The sequence below is a fragment of the Microcebus murinus genome, chromosome 32 (assembly GCF_040939455.1).
Source record: "Microcebus murinus isolate Inina chromosome 32, M.murinus_Inina_mat1.0, whole genome shotgun sequence".
NCBI lineage: Eukaryota > Metazoa > Chordata > Mammalia > Primates > Cheirogaleidae > Microcebus > Microcebus murinus.
In genome coordinates this window covers 1677139-1697163 of record NC_134135.1, presented here as the reverse complement: position 1 = coordinate 1697163, position 20025 = coordinate 1677139, and the positions used below count along the sequence as shown (strand labels likewise).

Sequence of the window (20025 nt, the reverse complement as noted above, 5' to 3'; positions counted from 1 at the left end):
AATAGTGTCCCCTGAATTTTTATGTCCTTCAATTGCTGACATTCTTTTTACACAGTGTCTCCTCCTTCAGCCCCTGACATGGCTCCTCAGACTGTCCGGACACCATTCCTCCCATGAAAGGTGATGATAGGAACTGGGTCACTTTTGCCATAGCCAGCTGAGACAGAGTCAAGAAGCCCAGGCGGGGGCTGGGAGGAGCACTCAGGGCACAAAAAAAAAAAAAATTGCTCTAAAAGTGTAATTCTCTGCAAGCCTGGCAACTGACACTGCCTGTCGTAACCGGAAACCAGTTTTATCTGCCAACCACTGACACAACTGTCTCGTGATTCTCGGACCAGTTTTGTCCACCACGGTCACTTACCAATCAGAGCTTGCCAACTTATCAGTGATGACGAAATTTCTCACAGAACAATACGTGTCATTTCTCCTCTTCATAAAACCACTAGCCTTCTCCTTGTTCTTTGGAAAGCATGCTTTCACCTGTACTGAAGGCCATGCCTCCCCAGTCTACAGATCCTCCTGTCTCAGCCTCCCGAGTAGCTGGGACTACTGGTGCTCATCACCACACCTGGCTAATTTTTTCCATTTTTTTTTTTTTTAGTAGAGGTGGGGGGGTCCCACTCTTGCTCAGGTTGGTCTCGAACTCCTGAGCTCAAGCGATCCTCCCGCCTCAGCCTCCCAGAGTGCCGGGATTATAGGCGTGAGCCACCGTGCCCGGCCCTTATTTCTTGAAAATTGTATCTTATCTAAGCCCCGTGAACTGCTTGTTTGCTCAGACCTGTCTGCAACAATTTAGGACAGAGTATGGCTCCTGTGGTTTCCAGCTCCATCCCTTTGGAGCAGAGAAGATCCTCATCTCCTCTTAGCACAGACTCAACACAGGGGCAAAGACAAAGGGGAAAGAAAGAAAAAAATCTTAGATATCTGCACCCTACGTTCATTGCAGCACTATTTACAATCACCGAGATATAGAATCCACCTAACTGCCCATCAATAGATGAATGGAAAAAGCAAATGCAGTATATATACACGATGGAATACTACTCAGTCAAAAAAAATAAAATAAAATCCTGTCATTTGTGTCAACATGAATAAACCTGGAGGACATTATATTTAGTGAAATAGGCCAGGCACAGAAAGACAAATACCACATGATCTCATTCACATACAGAATCTATAAAAGTTGAACTTGTAGAAAGAGAAAGGAGGCCAGGCGTGGTGGCTCACGCCTGTAATCCCAGCACTCTGGGAGGCCGAGGCGGGCGGATTGCTTGAGGTCAGGAGTTCGAAACCAGCCTAAGCAAGAGCGAGACCCCGTCTCCACTATAAATAGAAAGAAATTAATTGGCCAACTGATATATATAGAAAAAATTAGCCGGGCATGGTGGCACATGCCTGTAGTCCCAGCTACTCGGGAGGCTGAGGCAGGAGGATCGCTTGAGCCCAGGAGTTTGAGGTTGCTGTGAGCTAGGCTGACGCCACGGCACTCACTCTAGCCCGGGCAACAGAGGGAGATTCTGTCTCAAAAAAAGAAAAAGAAAGAGAAGGAGAATGGCGGTCACAGGGGGCTGGTGGAGTGCGGGAATGGGGAGATGGTGGGCAAAGGGTATAAAATTTCAGTTAGATGGGAGGAATAAGGTCAAGAGCTCTATTGTACAACATGATGAGTATAGTTATTATAATAAAAATGTACTGTATAATCCAAAATTACTAAGAGGAGACTTCAATTGTTCTCACCACAAAAAAAAAAAAATGTGTGTGAGGTAATGCACATGTTAATTAGCTCAATTTAGCCATTCCACAGTGTATATATATTTCAAAGTATCATGTGTACATGACAAATATATAGGACTCTGTTGTCCATTTAAAAAATAGATAAAAGGCCGGGCGCGGTGGCTCACGCCTGTAATCCTACCACTCTGGGAGGCCGAGGTGGGAGGATCACTCAAGGTCAGGAGTGCAAGACCAGCCTGAGCAAGAGTGAGACCACCATCTCTACTAAAAATAGAAAGAAATTAGCTGGACAACTAAAAATATATAGAAAAAATTAGCCAGGCATGGTGGCGCATGCCTGTAGTCCCAGCTACTCGGGAGGCTGAGGCAGGAGGATCGCTTGAGCCCAGGAGTTTGAGGTTGCTGTGAGCTAGGCTGACACCATGACATTCAAGCCCGGACAACAGAGTGAGACTCGGACTCAAAAAAAAAAAAAAAAGAGAGAGAGAGAAAACAGAAAACTAAAACTAAAAAATAGGTGAATATGACCGGTTTTAACCAAGCGACTGGCACCAAAGGGCAGGGAGAAGAGGGTGGTGCCTTGGGGAAGAGTATGGGGGGGGCACAAACGGTTGGGGAGCAGAGGGGAAGGGGACGAGGGGCAGAGGCAGGGGAAGTGAGGAAAGTAGTGGGACAGGCAGAGGAGGGAAAGGGAGGGACAGGAAAGGGGAGGAGAAAGGGGGGCGGCTGTGAGAAGAGGCCAGGGATGAGTGGGGCCCGCAGGGGAAGAGCAAGAGGGCACGCAGGTGTCATCAGGGGAGTGGGAAGCGGGGTGAAAAGGGAGGGCAAGAAGCTGTCGCCGCTGCAGGAGGGGCAGGTGGGGATGGAGAAGGGGCTGACGAGAAGCCAGCGCCAGCGTGGATGGGCCGGGCGGGGTGGGGAGAGGTCTCGGGGCAGGAGGAAGGCCACCAGCCTACAGAGGGTCTCTAACGGGCAGGGGCAGGGCGAGAAAAAGTAACTTTTTAAAACAAGAATGAGCGTGATGCCCACCATCTGGGAGATGGACAGGCTTGAAGCTCTGACTCGAGAGGGGGGGGGCAAGGGCAATATACGTAACCTTAACATTTGTACCCCCCATAATACGCTGAAATAAAAAATAAATTAAAAAATAAAAACTAAGTCACAACACAAAAAAAAGAAAAAATCTTGCTAACAGCTCCCTCTCTTCTGTCTCAGGCTTGTACGACAAACCCTTCCTCTCTGCGGATCGGGGCCTGGTGCTGAGGCCAGGAGACAGTATTTCCCTCGAGTGCGGCTCGGCTCACACCCCATTCGACAGGTTTTCACTGGCCAGGGAGGGGGAGGCTTCTCTGCCACTGCACGGAGACGGGGGACACCAGGGAAACTTCACTCTGGGCCCTGTGGACGCCGGCTTCGCGGGGCACTACAGGTGCTACGGGTGGAGGAGCGGCAGCCCCTACCTGTGGTCAGCGCCCAGTGACGCCCTGGAGCTCGTTGTCACAGGTAGGTGCGTCGCGGTCCAGCCCTGCGTCCAGGCTGGCTGCCTTGTCACCAGGTGGGGATGTGAAGGGGTGCTCTGAAAGGAATAGGGTAGCAAAGACCCACTTACTCGAGACTGAGAGAGAGGGGCTCCTCACCCACCCACAGCCTTTCCAGGGCTCTCCAGACGGCGTCCTTTGAAAACACATGGTCTACTGAGAAAGGAGGCACCAACATTTACGGTCGCACGTTTAGCGGCTGTGTTGGGACAGTAGATACCAGACGTAGCCCAGGCCAGCGCACCTCTCTTTTCCACATGCTTAGTTGCCCCTGGAAATCCTTAAACCAACCTAGAGTACTAGAATCCACCGTGAGTGGTTGACTGGGCCCTGGGGTTCACAGGAAGAACTTTTAAAAACTCCATTATGAGGCCGGGTGTGGTGGCTCATGCCTGTAATCCTAGCACTCTGGCCAGCTGAGGTGAGAGGATCCTTTGAGGTCAGGAGTTGGAGACCAGCCTGAGCAAAGCAAGACCCCGTCTCTACTAAAAATAGCAAAGATTAGCCGGGTGTCATAGCTTGTTCCTGTTGTCTCAGCTGCTAGGGAGGCTGAGGCAGGAGGACCGCTTGAGCCCAGGAGTTTGAGGTTGCTGTGAGCTAGGCTGATGCCACGGCACTCTAGCCCGGGCAATAGAGTGAGATTCTGTCTCAAAAAGAAAACCCTCCATTATGAGCCCCATTTTTATACTGTTGGCATACACCACTCTGCTTAGAGGGAGAAAGCCGGAGTTACGGCAGAAGAAAGCAACTATCAATCACTGGGCAGGGTGACCACTGTCGTCGCTCACATCCGCCTTGCCAGGAAGCTCACCTTGTCTGAGTCACGTTAGGCCAGGGGACCACGAGGTCACACGGCCCAACACGTCTTCTCCATTAATGGTGAAGGGACGATTGGCATCCTCCTAGGAGGAATGAAATAAAATCAAACACAAAGATCAATTCCAAATGGATTAGAGACCTAATTGCCAAATGCACAAGGTTTTGAGTTTGAGAAGATGACACAGAAGAGGGCCATCTTGACACTGGGGTAGGGGATGGTTTCTAGAGCATGAGAACGGTAACTACCTACTCCAAAGGAAAAGGTAAAGAAATTCAACCACATTCAATATAAGAACGTTTGCCCATCAAAAGAAACCATGGGTAAAGAGGAAAGACAAATTGACAGCACATATAACTGACAAAGAAAGAGTAAAAAAAAAATTCAACAACTATAAATCAAATCAGGTTGGGTGCGGTGGCTCACACCTGTAATCCTAGCTCTCTGGGAGGCTGTGGAAGGTGGATCATTTGAGCTCAGGAGTTTGAGACCAGCCTGAGAAAGAGTGAGACCCCATCTCTACTAAAAAAAAATAGAAAGAAAGAAAAAAAATTAAAAAAAATAAAAAAAACAGAAAGAAATTAATTGACCAACTAAAAATATATAGAAAAATTAGCCGGGCATGGTGGCGCATGCCTGTAGTCCCAGCTACTTGGGAGGCTGAGGCAGGAGGATCACTTGAGCCCAGGAGTTTGAGGTTGCTGTGAGCTAGGCTGACACCATGGCACTCTAGCCCGGGCAACAGAGTGAGACTCTGTCTCCCCTCTCTCCTCCAACCAAAAAAGAAAAACAAAAAAGAAATCAAATCAATTGGCAAAAAGGAACGACCTGCAACCCTGACCGTTTACAATCTGTGCTCCCACCAACCATGTATGGGGGCCCTTCTGGTACATATCCTTCACCATTGCTGTGACTTGTCAGGGTTTTAATATTTTTAACTCAAATTAGAAATGATATGTCCTTTTAGCTTTAGTTTACATTTCCTTGACTGATAGTTAAGCAAACATATGATATGTACATTAAAATTTGTCTTGTTTCTTTGCAAAATGCTTGTTCATGAGTTTTGCCCATTTTTATATAGTCTGTTTTTGGCTAATCGATTTGATTTATCAGAGGTTCCTTTCTAATTCTTTTTTTCTTTCTTTTGAGACAAAATCTTACTCTGTTGCCCAGGCTAGAGTGCTGTGGCATCAGCCTAGCTCACGGCAACCTCAAACTCCTGGGCTCAGGCGATCCTCCTGCCTCAGCCTCCTGAGTAGCTGGGACTGTGGGCACTCACCACCACGCCTGGCTAATTTGTTTTCTATTTTAGTGGAGATGGGGTCTTGTTCTTGCTCAGGCTGGTCTCAAACTCCTGACCTCATACAATCCACCCATTTTGGCCTCCTAGAGTGCCAGGATTACAGGCAGGAGCCACCACGCCCAGCCTCTTTTTAATACTTAATTCTTTCTTTATTAGTTATATGTGCCATAAACATGCTTTCAACTTTCTCCATGGTTTCTTTTGATGGACATAAACTTTAAAATTTAATTTGGTTGAATTGATTAATTTTTTCCTTTAGCATAGTTACTATATTTTGTTTTAGAAATCATCTCCCATCCCAGTGTCAAGATGATGCTTTTCTGTATCATCTTCCCAACTTGAAATATTTTGCATTTTGCAATTAGATCTCTAATCCATTTGGAATTGATTTTACATTTTAACAGGAGGAAGTTGCTAAGGTTTCTGAGCATTGTAATTTCACTGGATTATATTACATACTTGAGAATAGCACAGGCTCACGCAGTCTGTATAACAAATAAAGAAAGGCCAGGCACGGTGGCTCATGCCTGTAATCCTAGCACTCTGAGAGGCCAAGGCAAGTGGATCGTTTGAGCTCAGTAGTTTGAGACCAGCCTGAGCAAGAGGGAGACCCTGTCTCTACTAAAAAAATAGAAAGAAATTAGCCAGACAACTAGAAATATCTAGAAGAAAATTAACTGGACATGGTGGCACATGCCTATAGTCTCAGCTACTCGGGAGGGTGAGGCAGGTGCATATCATTTAATTGCTTAACCTCAGGAATCTAAGGTTGCTGTGAGCTAGGTTGATGCCATGGCACTCTAGCCTGGGCAACAGAATGAGACTCTGTCTCAAAAAATAAATAAATAAAAACAAGACAAAAAGAAAGAAAGAAAGAAAGAAAGAAAGAAAGAAAGAAAGAAAGAAAGAAAGAAAGAAAGAAAGAAAGAAAGAAAAAACAGGTTCAGAGAAAAGTGCTGTCTAGCAAACAGTCACACAATAGCAGAGATAAATTTTTACCTAAATTTACCTAGAATTTCCCCTACATACTTCCCAGGTACCAATAGTGCTATATCCTTTGTCATGTATGAATCCAGAGCTATTTGGAGTTGGTTTTCTGTAACAGTCAGCATCCCACTAAATAATTCAAAAATCCTTCTGGGTTTGATATGGAAGATTTATTGTTTTAAAATTGCTCATATTATGAACTTTCCATGTTGATGAACCAGAAATTGGAATCCAGATGTTGGATTTCATGTATTGTTCTGTGGGGTGAAGGTGGAAGAGGGAATTCCAGATTCTGGATATATGGAGATGTTGCAGAGATACTATTAGACATTCAGTGAAATCACCAAGTAAGTAGAGCATAAGAGAACACCCAACCTCCCCATAATCACCTCCTTCTGTGTTTGTGGGACTCCCCTGGGAAGCACGGTTTCTTGTCCGTGGACACCAGCTGGCAGACTGGTGAGTACAGGGCTAGTGAACGCGTGAGCTTGTTGAGGAAGAGGTCGAGTGGAAACGCATTTGGGGAAACAAACAGGGAAATGAGTGCCCATGTCAGGGCTCTGGGTTTGGGCTGGAATGGAACGTGGCCAATCATCATTCATCTCTTTGAATTATGTCTCTAGACTCCATGCACCAAGATTACACAGTGGGGAACCTGATCCGCATGGGCGTGGCAGGACTGGTCCTTGTGGCTCTCTTGGCGATACTGGCTGAACACCGGCACAGCCATACGGTGCCACACAAGGAAGGCTGGCCTCACCTGGCTGAACCAAGCTGGAGGAAACAGAAATGCCAGACAGAATGGACCCTTGGACAAACCTCTAGTGGCCACAGGTAGCACCTGGAGCTGAAAGTAGAGATGAGTCAGGACTTGTGGAGTTCTACAAAGCTACTTGGAGAACACTAGGGACAAAAAGGCCCTGAACGAGCTTGGATCCATTTTTGAACCAATCAAATAGTGTTTTCTTATGTGGATCTGATGCTATTTGCAGCCTACCTTTATCAACAGTATTTGTGATTTTCTATCTTTATCTCCTGGTGTTTTATATCCTTTTTTATTTTTCCCTAATTTTCTTATTTTCATATTTTTAAATGTGTCTCCACCAAATACAAGTAATTGGTATGCATGCCAAAAATATTCAGTAACCTCCCTCCCTTTATTTTTAAGGTATCTGTTTTGTTCATCTGTAAATTGACAAGAGTGAAAGGCACATAGGGGAATTACCCTATTTATTTCTTAAACCCTATTTCTCTGGGGTTTTCATTCAAGGAAAATTTAAACACTGATGTGTTTCACTACAACCCATTAATTAATTTTTTCCATTTAGTTTTCAGAATAATTAGAGGTCTATATTATTTAATCAGTATAGGACTTAAGATTTTCCACTGTGCCCCAGGAGTAGGAGGCTCTGAAATGAATGTAGCAATGTAGATAACTCACTGAGGGCTGAGTCTTTATCTTCAGGCTGGAATTTTTCATTCATCTGGATTCCACTTTCATGAAGCTGGTTCGTCAACATGGAGCATTCATTCTATGAGCAATTTTAAAACAATAAATCTTCTGTATTGAACCCCGAAGGCATTTTTGTATTATTTAGTGTGATGCTGGCTCCTATTAAAAAAAATAAACTCTGGCCGGGCGCGGTGGCTCACGCCTGTAATCCTAGCACTTTGGGAGGCCGAGGCAGGCGGATTGCTCAAGGTCAGGAGTTCGAAACCAGCCTGAGCGAGACCCTGTCTCTACCAAAAATAGAAAGAAATTAATTGACCAACTAAAAATATATATACAAAAAATTAGCCGGGCATGGTGGCGCATGCCTGTAGTCCTAGCTACTCGGGAGGCTGAGGCAGGAGGATCGCTTGAGCCCAGGAGATTGAGGTTGCTGTTAGCGAGGCTGACGCCATGGCACTCACTCTAGCCTGGGCAACAAAGTGAGACTCTGTCTCAAAAAAAAAAAAAAATAAAAATAAACTCTATGTAGCTTTGTCTTCAATCCAAGACTAGGTTCTGAGATTAAGTTCTGTCATCTTATCTCACCATCCACTTCTCTCCCTTTTGACCCTGGTAACTCCCGCTGGTTGGGTCCAATTATGGGCATCTGTAAAATTCCAGGGTAGCAATCAGAGTAGGGAAGCTTTTAGAAACCCTGATTCTAAGCATGGTATTAGGGGGCCAAACAAAAGTGAACATCTAACAGCTCTCTAGATATCATGCTGGCTAGGATGTTGCTGAGTGGAATAACAAGGCAATGATGCTGTAAAAGTCTGATCAATCAGGTCCACTAACAGCAATGGCTTCTTTCCATGTGTCCCCCAAAGTTCATGTGTTGGAAACTTAATCCCTAGTGCTGGAAGGTGGGAACTTAACGAAGTGATTAGGCCGTAAGAGCTCTGCTCATATGAATGGAATAATACTATTATTGCAAAAGGGAATTAGTTATTGTAAAATTGGGATCCTTATAAAGAATGAATTCAGCACTATCACTCCCACATATGATGCCTTCCACCATGTTATTACTCAGCAAGAAAGCCCTCACCAGATGCAACTGCTCAATCTGGGAATTCTCAGCCACTGGGAGCATGAGCCAAATAAATTTCTGTTCATTATAAATTATCTAGTCTGTGGCATTCTGTTATAGCAGCATAAAACAGACTAAGACATTGGCTTTAATCAAAGCTAAAATAAGAAACTAGTGCTATGTTCTACTATATTCATATATATTTCCAAGGGTTCAAAATTAAATTCATTCATATAAATGGTTTTCTAAATATTTCCCCTATTTTTTTCTTATAAATATTTCCAGCTTTATTTTTACAAGACTTTACTCAAAGGACTCTAAACTGACCCTATGTAATTCTCTCACTGGTTACCGTTTACTTTACTTTCTAGTAGTTTGTGCATGGAAATATCATTATAAAAATGTAAGGGGGGGGAGGATCAAGATGGCGGACGAGAAACACTGCCAGACAAAATGTCTCTGCAGAAAAGACAGATTCTAGCAGAAATCAGAAAAAAGAAGCAAGAAGACGAGCATACAGTGGACGAGGGCCAGAAAGAGGGGTACCTGAGACCCCAGGAGACTCCATGGGATGAGGCTGCGGAGGAGAATTGGAAGCTGAGACTGCTGGAGCAGCCCGGAGACCAGCAGGAAGGGTAGGTGAATTTGCCGTTTCCCCTCCCCTGCATCTGGGACTGCTGGTGGGCTCCCGAGCGGGTGGAGAGACCTGCAGACACCAGCGCAGAGATGGCCGCCACCAGCTAGTAGAGAGCCTGTAGCGGACGTGGCACCAAGCTCCAAAAACCCTCCAGGCACCTCCATGTGCACAGACCCGAGCGGCGCGGCAGGCGCCATATTGCCTCCTTCTCCCCTACGCCGACCCTACCCGCAGCTACCCAAAGAGACAATATAGCCACCAGCCAGAGGCACCTCCAGGTAACGGGACCTTCCCTTTTGGGGCCCTACAGCTGAATAAGGGGAACTCAGACTGTGAGCTCCCTACCCGACAGCCCTCCCAGGTGCTGCTGGCACTGTGATCCCAGGAAAATGGTGCAGACCCTGACGCTGAGAGACATAGACCCAGCTTGGGGCCACTATGGGTGAATTGGTACCGGAACTCCTCTCCCTGGTGGGGATACAGTTTGAACTCTGGGACCCAGAGGTCAGACCTGCAGACCAGATCCCCTGCACCGAGGTCTAGCATTGCCCGGGACACAGAAGGGATATACGTGAACAGCATACTGCAGTGTGTGTGCCTTCAGAGGCAGATCAGCGTCCTAGAGGGCAACCCTCCTCACAAAAGGAGGCCGTGCGCCCAGCCCAGGTGGCGTTCCTGTGGAGGGAACCTCCCTGCCGGCATCACAGTCCAGGGAGGCCTGGTGGTGTGTGGTCTGGCCTGCTGGCAGAGGCCCAGGAGTAGCTGCGGAGTTGGGGAGGGTGGAAAGAAGCGAGGCCCGCTCCAGACTGCGGGTCTCAGACAGCCCCACCCCACACGCAGATTCTCTGACTGAGTAGGCCCATTCCAGCCCCTCCCTGACAGATTTTCCTGGAAGCAGAGAACAGAACTTTGACCCCTGCTAACGACATTGGTGGTGCCTGAGGGCAGGCTTACCAACCCAGCTCCGCCCAGACTCTCTCCTAGACCAGCCCTCACTGAGGGGAGAAAAGGACACACCTGGAAGTCCTAGGGCCCCACCGACCACCTGAGGCACAAGAGTGCTTCCTTACAGGAACAGGAGCTGATAACAGGACACAAAAACAACAGCATAGCCTGTTCCTCCAAGCAAGCGCCACCTACTGAAAGGGACAGCATCCTGCACAGCCTTTTCACAGCACTTACTGACTCATTATACAGGGAGTGGTCGAATCTCACCCACAGACACCACCTACCGGCTCAGAAACTAAACAAGGCGTGTGAATACCCAAACAAAAACCTACAGGAAAGAAACAACAACTGATCGACATGGGAAGAAATCAGCAAAGGAACTCAGGAAATATGAAGAACCAAACTGAAAACACACCCTCAAAGAAGAGCACCAGCCCCCTAGAAATGGACACCAATCAAAATCAGGCAACCAAAATGACAGAAGAGAAATTTTGTATGTGGATCATAAGAACACTTATCAACCTGCAAGAACAACTCAATAACCAACACAAAGAAACCACAAAAAGCCTCGAGGACCTAGAACAAATGTTCACTAATGAAATAGACACAATGAAGAAAAGTTTAACCGAACTCCTGGAAATGAAGAATCAATTCAGGGAACTAGGAAATTCAGTGGAAAATCTCAAGAACAGGGTAGATCAAACAGAAGAAAGAACCTCAGAGATTGAAGATAACACCCTCCAACTAAATAAAACAGTCACAGAGAGCAGAGAAACAAGAGAAAAGAGCAAAACCTACAAGAGATGTGGGATTATGTGAAGAAACCTAATGTGAGGGTCATAGGCTTACCGAAAGGGGAAGAAGACAACACTCAAGGGTTGGACAAGCTATTTGAAGATATAATAGAGGAAAATTTCCCAGGCCTTGCTCAAAATCTCGATATACAAGTACAAGAAGCTCAGAGGACCCCTGGGAGATTCAATGCAAACAGGAAGACGTCACAACATGCAGTCATCAGACTGACCAAAATATCAACTAAAGAGGCCCTCGAAGAGCTGTAAGACAAAAGAAGCAAGTGACATACAAGGGAAAGCCAATTCAAATAACACCAGACTTCTCTACTGAGACTTTACAAGCAAGGAGAGACTGGGGCCCCATTCTCACTCTTCTGAAACAAAACAATGCCCATCCCAGAATTTTATTCCCTGCAAAACTAAGCTTCGTATATGAAGGAGAAATAAAGACATTCTCAGACAAGCAGAGTCTCAGAGAATTCACCAAGACAAGACCAGCCCTACAAGAAGTACTCAAAACAGTGTTACACACGGAACACCATAATAAAAATTCACAAATATAAAAACAACCAAAACCCAAGATTAAAGGCCAGATATTACAATGGCTCAAGACAGAAATCATAGCAACAACATCCAACCCAACAGAATGAACAGTAATCTACCTTACCTATCAGTTCTCTCAATAAATGTGAATGGCTTCAACTCTCCACTCAAGAGACATAGGCTGGCTGAATGGATAAGAAAATACAGGCCAAGTATATGCTGTCTTCAGGAAACACATCTAACCTGCAAGGATGCATATAGACTAAAAATAAAAGGGTGGAGATCAGTATTCCAAGCAAATAGAAGCCAAAAGAAGGCTGGCGTGGCAGTTCTAATTTCAGACGATTTAGTTTTTAAAGCAACAAAAGTAGTGAAAGACAAAGAGGGTCATTATATAATGGTGAAGGGCACAGTTCAACAAGAAGAGATAACAATTTTAAATATATATGCACCCAACTTAGGTGCACCCAGATTCATAAAGCAAACCTTACTGGAGCTAAGCAAATGGATTAATATCAACTCCATAATCGCCGGAGATTTCAACACCCCACTGATGGCACGAGACAGATCCTCCAAACAGAAAATAAATAATGGACTTGAACAAAACTCTAGAATAATTGGGTCTGACTGACATTTACAGAACATTCTACCCCAAATCCACTGAATATACGTTCTTCTCATCAGCTCACGGGACATTCTCTAAGATTCACCATATCCTAGGACACAAAATAAATCTCAAGAAATTTAAAAAAATAGAAATCGTACCATGTACCTTCTCAGATCACAGTGGAATAAAAGTAGAAATCAACCGTAACAGAAACTCACATTTCTAAGCAAAAACGTGGAAATTAAACAACCTCCTACTAAATGATTACTTCATAAATGAAGAAATCAAGACAGAAATAAAAAAATTCTATGAGGAAAACGACAATGGAGAGACAAGTTATCAAGTCCTCTGGGACACAGCTAAAGCAGTTCTGAGAGGAAAGTTTATCTCCATAAATGCCTATAACCAGAAGACAAGAAGATCACAAATAGACAATCTACTCTCCCATGCCCTGGGCAAGCCTTTCACACTAAAGAATTTATCCCATGCCCTGGGCAAGCCTTTCACACTAAAGAATTTAGAAATTTACCCAGAAATGGGTTTCAGGCTGAGCAGATAGTGGTCAGAGGGGCCGGTCAGACCACAGGTGTGGTGAGATGTGTCATAGAGCCCATGCCCTTTCCTTAGGCCCACGGTCAGAGGTGGAGGGAGAGCTGTGAAGCTTCCTGTGAAAGAAGCCAATGTGAAAGCCCCATTGGCCTTGGGCCTCACCCACCACATCCTGTGCAGCTCCCTGGACCGCTGGGCTCGGTCCACACCCAGCCGCTCGGCGCTACCCTGGCACAGCCTGTGCTATGCCTCCTGCGGCGACCACCCTGCTCTGCCTTGGTGAGTCCTTGCACGGAAGGGAGATGGGACGCGGGGTGGGGGCCACAACGTGTCTCACCAGTGCTGTCTTCCAGGGCTGTGTCTGAGCCAGAGGATCAGCACCCAGAAGCGTGAGTCCTTCCTCCAAAGCCCCAGAGTCACTCTGGGGCCGGACCCGCCTGAGAACACCAGGGGAGGCAGGCAGGGGCCCCGGCTTGCTGGGAGGGTTTCCGGCTGGCAGCTGGGAGGAAAGTAGGGTGGGAAGGGGGTTCGTCTCGAGCTCCAGCCTCTGATTCCCTTCCAGAGACTCTCTCCAAACCCAACATCTGGGCCAAACCCAGTTTCATGGTTCCAGATGGAGAGCCGGTGACCATCTGGTGCGAGGGAACGCATGAGGCTGTTGAGTACCAACTGTATTTTGAAGGAAGCTTCAAGAGACTGAAACCACCTAGAGGGATGAACAAAGTCAAGTTCCTAATTCCAACCATGACCTTACGCACTGCGGGGCAATACCACTGCTTCTATCAGAGTGGGGAGCTCTGGTCAGAGCCCAGTGACTTCCTGGATCTCGTAGTAACAGGTAACTGCCCCGTTTCCCCACTCTTCTTTTTTTCATTTTATTTTATTTTATTTTATTTTATTTTATTTTATTTTATTTTATTTTATTTTTGAGACAGAGTCTCACTCTGTTGCCCGGGCTAGAGTGCCGTGGCGTCAGCCTAGCTCACAGCAACCTCAAACTCCTGGGCTCAAGCGATCCTCCTGCCTCAGCTTCCCAAGTAGCTGGGACCACAGGCATGCGCCACCATGCCCGGCTAATTTTTCTATTTTTAGTAGAGACGGGGTCCCGCTCATGCTCAGGATGGTCGAGAACTCCTGACCTCAAGTGATCCTCCCACCTCGGCCTCCCGGAGTGCTGAGATTACAGGCGTGAGCCACCGTGCCCAGCCTACTATCCCATTCTTTAGCTACCGTGTCATCTCCTCAGCCCAAATCATGGAAAGGATCATCATTTATTAATCCTTTAAGCCTTTCCAAGCCCCACTCAGACCCTGCGTGAGTCAGTGAGAGGCGGGGAGGAGACATTCAACCCCGATCACTTCCTACAAGGGCTATCTTCAGAGAGTCATCTCTGTGTCTTAGGAGCAGATTCGTCTTAGGTCAAGTTCTCCAAGACCCAGATGAGGAGGTGGATATTTGTGTGCAGGGCTGTCACTGAGGAGTGTCCTCAACAACAATACCTGTGCTGGAGGAGGGAAGCAAAGTTGGGCAGAAAGAGATGTTGAACTGGGACGTGGTTTCAACATGGACCTCAGCCACACAAACGGGGTGCTCTGGACCTGGGATGGCCCCTCAGAGCACTCTGGGAGTGAGGCTACCGACTCTGAGCCTTTGAGCCGGCTAAGGATCACTGGTTTGGGTCAGACGGCTCCACTCAGCCCAGGGAACTGGTCCTCAAACTTAAGCAAGTGTTAGAGTCACCTGGAGGGTCTGAGAGCACAGCCAGCTTTGGCACACTCGTGTTCATGGCAGTGTCATGGACACCAGCCGAAAGGTAGAAACCACCCAGTGTCCACTGGTGAATGAGTGGCTACACAAAATGTAGTACGCACGCACCATGCAACATTATGCAGCCTTAAAAAAGGAGGGAATTTCTGACACATGCTGCAAAATGGATGAACCTTGAGGACACTCTACTGAGTGAAATTGTGGCACTGTATGATTCTACTCTGTGAGGTTCCTAGAGTTGTCAAATCCACAGAGACAGAAAGTAGAATGGTAGTCACCAGGGGTAAGGAGAGGAGGAAATGGGGAGTTGGTGTTTCAAGGGGAAGGAGTTTCAGCCCTTCAAGATGAAAAGCGCTCCGGAGAGCCAGGCTGGGGCAGGAGGATCACTTGAGCCTGGAGTCTGAGGCTTCAGAGAGCTATGATGATGCCACTGCACTCTAGCCTGGGCAATGCAGCAAGACCCTGTCTTTAAAAGTAATAATAAAATTAAATAATAAAGAAATAAAATTTAAAAAAAATGGAGTTCTCCTGAGCAAGAGCGAGACCCCGTCTCTACTATAAATAGAAAGAAATTAATTGGCCAACTGATATATATATAAAAAATTAGCCGGGCATGGTGGCGCATGCCTGTAGTCCCAGCTACCCGGGAGGCTGAGGCAGAAGGATCACTCGAGCCCAGGAGTTTGAGGTTGCTGTGAGCTAGGACGCCACGGCACTCACTCTAGCCTGGGCAACAAAGCGAGACTCTGTCTCAAAAAAAAAAAAAAAAAAAAAAAAATGGAGTTCTGGAGATGGATGGTTGTACAATGAAGTGAATATAGTCAAGGCACTAAATTTTTCCCTTAAAAACGGTTAAGTACATGGTGGCTCACGCCTGTAATCCTAGCTCTCTGGGAGGCCGAGGCGGGTGGATTGCTCAAGGTCAGGAGTTTGAAACCAGCCTGAGCAAGAGCGAGACCCCATCTCTACTATAAATAGAAAGAAATTAATTGGCCAACTAATATATATAGAAAAAAATTAGCCGGGCATGGTGGCGCATGCCTGTAGTCCCAGCTACTCGGGAGGCTGAGGCAGGAGGATGGCTTGAGCCCAGGAGTCTGGGGTTGCTGTGAGCTAGGCTGATGCCACGGCACTCTAGCCTGGGCAACAAAGTGAGACTCTGTCTCAAAAAAAAAAAAAAAAAAAAAAAAAAACGGTTAAGTGGTAAATGTTACGTTGTATTTGACCACAATAATAAATAATAATTTTTTTAAAGCGCCAATGGCTGCCCCGCCCCTGAGTTCTGTCGAGCTCCCAGGTGACGCGGATGTTGCTGCCCGCAAGGACCAAACCGCCAGTGTAGAGAAATTCCCAAAGCGAGATTCAGACCCACAGTCCTGGGAACTGGGAGACTTAGGGCCTGGGTGTGGAAGCGGAGACCGGGCAGGGCATGTCCCTGACCGGGACAAACGTGGGAAGTAGAAGGGACGGAGCCCGTGCGAGTGACACCTGGCCTCACGGCACGAGCAGCGGCAGGTGCGGGAGGCACGATAGTGACGCCCTTCATCTGCCCCCCTCCTCCTCTCACAGGCATGTACGACACGCCCACCCTCTCGGTTCACCCCGCGCCCACCGTGACCTCGGGAGACAATGTGACCTTCTATTGCCGTCTAGGGACGGCAACCAGCCTGTTCTTTCTGCTCAAGGAGGGAAGAGTCAGCCACATAGAACACAGGCTCGGGAACACCCAGGCGCAGTTCCCCGTGGGCCCCGTGACCAGGGCCCACCAAGGGACATACAGATGCTTCGGCTCTTACAACAACTACGCGTGGTCCTTTCCCAGTGAGCCCGTGAGGCTCCTGGTCACAGGTGAGGAAACCCTCGGTTTACCCCTGTCCTACCTGGGCTGTAAGGGCCCCCCAGACAGTGACGGGGAAGGTGTGAGAGGGACATCCATGTCTGGATGCCCAGTGGGCTGCTCCCGAGGAAGAGGGTATAGGGACAGACGGGGAGGCCAGAAGAAACCCAAAATCCTCACTTTTTTTTCTGTATCTCTATTTCCAGGAGACGTTGGGAACACCACCCTTGCGCCTACAGACCCCACCTCTTCCGGTGAGTAACTGGTACCTCTAAGCTCAGGGGAGGGGCCACAGCCTCCCAGGGACGTTACAAGTGTGGTCTCCATTCAGAATATCCGATGAGTGCATCGTGTGTGCCATGAACTGTCGCCTTGAGAGTCAACAAAATACCCTTGTCCTTGGGACACTTCGATTCTAGCAGAAGGAAACAGACCACGAGTCAAAGTCAGGGAAAATAAATGAATTAATATATAGCACAAAAGGAGGAGAGGATGGTATGGAAAAAGACAAAGTGGAACGGGGTCGAAGTGATTGGGAGGGCAGGTAGCAATATTACACAGGGTTGCCCAGACTGGCCTCACAGGGAAGGAGGCATCTGAGCAAATGCATTAGGGTGGGGGTTGGTCCTGTGGCTGTCTGAGGAGGAAGCTTCCAGAGAGAGCAGGGGCGCTGCCTGTGCCCCTAGGCAGGGCAAGGACCAGGCTGATGGAAGAAGCGCATGAGGCCGGTGGGATCCAAAGTGATGTTGCCGAGGGAGGTCGGGTGCGGGTGGGTCGGGGCTGGGGTAGCGCATTGAGGACCTTGAAGAAAATGGTAAGACTTTGAACTTGTGTGTGAGGAGAGAGAAATGATGCCGACGTAATGAGGAAAATGAGGCTCAAAGAGAGGACATGACTGATGCAAAGACACACGCTCCTTGGTCCTAGAGCTGAATTCTTCCCCAGGTCTGTCTTTGGACTGTTCCACGCTGTTGGAAACCATTGGCATTCCTCTGCTCAGTGGGGGGGTGGGACCTGGAAAATCTGTAGGCTGTCACGGGAGACACCCAGGGGAAGGAGAGGCCGGGACGGAAGAGGTCAACATCATCACCTTCTCTTTACTTTCTTCACTTTCCTTATCATCACCAGACTCTTGGGACCCCTACCTTTTAACCACAGAGACAGGATTCCGGGGAGGTAAGTTAACAGCTGGGGCCAGAGGCTCTAAAGGAAGGAGCTGGGCAAAGACCGATGACCCGGGAGGAGACGGGAGGTAGATGGAGTGAGGTGGTGTCCTTAGGTTCCTGTCACCGATCGCCGAGTTCCTCTGACTGCAGATGTTGCCCTGTGGGCTCATACCACACAAAATCCCCTTGCGATTGGCCTGTCCTTCCTGGTCCTGGTGGCTCTCGTGTGTTTCCTGGTGGAAGACTGGCTCAGCAGGAAGAGGACCCGAGAGGGAACAACAGCTTCACGTGGGAAGTGCAGGAGAAGGCTGAGAGCACAACCCTGAAGAATGACCAAGAGCCTCAGTGGCCACAGGTGGGACTGAAAGCTGATGCTTGACCTTGGGCTGTGCGAACTCTGTGTTGGACCCAGGCGGAGGGACTCATGGCAGGAAACACGGGACAGCAGCATGGGTTTGGCACAGCGTCCTGGAAGCGGCAGGAGGTGGGACAGAGAGGCTAGATGTCTTCTGTAGCCAATTGCCATTGTCCCTTTTCTGGGTTGTATTTTTGTGGCCATTTATTGCAAACAATACTTTTGACCCTTCTGGCCTTTTCTGAAAATCTCTCTCCTTTTTTAACAGCATGGCCATGGGATTATTTCCTTCCCACTTTGGTCTTTATTTCTTTCCTTTCTCTGCAGGATGCCATTCAAAATAATTAACAACCAATGTAGAACAGGCAGGTAGCAAGTGGTTCAGGAGGCTTCGTGGCAACGACAATGAGGAAGCAGCTGTTCACAGGCAGTGCAGCCACCTACGCGTGTCCTGGCTGGATCCAACCATGCCCCAACTCCCTTCCCTCTGTCCCCAACTCCCTCTGCCCCAACTCCCTCTGTCCTCAACTCCCTTTGTCCCCTGGCACCATGGGATTCAGTCTTCTTTACCCTCACCTTGCCTTGTTCTTCAGGTCTCTGAACAGATATCACCTCCTCCCAGAAATTTCCCCAAATCCTCCACCCTGACAAAAAAGCCCACTTGTTTCTATGCCCAATGCACCTGTTCTTTCTCTGTAACACACCTGAACCCCGATACTGCAGACACATCCATGTTCCTGTCTCCACTCTGAACCCACGTGGATTAAATCAATGTCATGTTTAGGGCCGGGCGCTATGGCTCACGCCTGTAATCCTAGCTCTTGGGAGGCCGAGGCGGGCGGATTGCTCAAAGTCAGGAGTTCAAAACCAGCCTGAGCAAGAGCGAGACCCCGTCTCTACTATAAATAGAAAGAAATTAATTGGCCAACTGATATATATATAAAAAATTAGCCGGGCATGGTGGCGCATGCCTGTAGTCCCAGCTACTCGGGAGGCTGAGGCAGAAGGATCACTCAAGCCCAGGAGTTTGAGGTTGCTGTGAGCTAGGCTGACGCCACGGCACTCACTCTAGCCTGGACAACAAAGTGAGACTCTGTCTCAAAAAAAAAAAAAAAAAAATGTCATGTTTAGTGGCTAAGTTCACAGTTCCTGCTACTAAAAGAATTCTCAGGAAATATATGTGGAATAAATTAATATAAAGGGGGCTGGTGCACAGCTTGGAACTTGAGACTTCCAACTAAGGGTGTTGAAATGCCGTCTGGGCACCAGCAGACCTTTCCCCCTTGAGCACGGCTACCTGCCACCCACTGGCACACTCATTAAATGGGTCCCCACCCCTCTCATTATTCTGACATCTCGTGCAAGTCATATTCATTCTCTAAATCTGAGTTTTCTGTTAAATATCAGGGAATAATTCCAGCTTCAAAGAGATAACACGATGATTTAATGAGGTAAAGAACAGCAAGAAACCAGCAAAAGCTCCTACATATGCTAATCATTGCATGGCAATGACTGTTATTCCTAGTGCTGTAGGGAACTGAAAATTGTACCATATCATCATGGCCATGGAAGCCACATTAATAAATGCACATTTTAACCTTAACACTCATGAAGTGGGTTTTTTTATTTTTTTTATTTCAGCATATTTTGGGGGTACAAGTGTTTAGGTTACATATATTGTCTTTGCCCCACCCAAATCAGAGCTTCAATCATGTCCATCCCCCAGATGGTGCGCACCACACCCATTACGCATGTGTATAGCCATCCTCCCCTCCCCCATCCCATCTGCCCGACACCCAATGAATGTTATTACTATTATTATTGCTATATGTGCACTTAAGTGTTGATCAGTTAATATCAATTTGCTGGTGAGCACATATGGTGCTTGTTTTTCCATTCTTGGGATACTTCACTTAGTAGAATG

The 20025-nt window shown here is 47.4% G+C and overlaps 1 protein-coding gene across 1 annotated transcript in view; it reads left to right on the top strand.

Annotated features, from left to right (window-relative positions):
• The window catches only part of NCR1 (natural cytotoxicity triggering receptor 1), a 30569-nt gene extending 10865 nt beyond the window's left edge, over window positions 1–19704 (top strand). The window contains exons 4-14 of the mRNA XM_075998979.1: window positions 2950–3237; window positions 7003–7216; window positions 7745–7799; window positions 13055–13255; window positions 13317–13365; window positions 13539–13814; window positions 16313–16591; window positions 16787–16834; window positions 17706–17756; window positions 17897–18101; window positions 18429–19704. Coding sequence (XP_075855094.1) covers window positions 2950–3237; window positions 7003–7216; window positions 7745–7799; window positions 13055–13255; window positions 13317–13365; window positions 13539–13814; window positions 16313–16591; window positions 16787–16834; window positions 17706–17756; window positions 17897–18072 — 1637 coding nt within the window. The 3' untranslated portion in view covers window positions 18073–18101; window positions 18429–19704. The remainder of the gene's footprint in view (window positions 1–2949; window positions 3238–7002; window positions 7217–7744; window positions 7800–13054; window positions 13256–13316; window positions 13366–13538; window positions 13815–16312; window positions 16592–16786; window positions 16835–17705; window positions 17757–17896; window positions 18102–18428) is intronic.
• The last annotated feature ends 321 nt before the right edge of the window (window positions 19705–20025 follow it).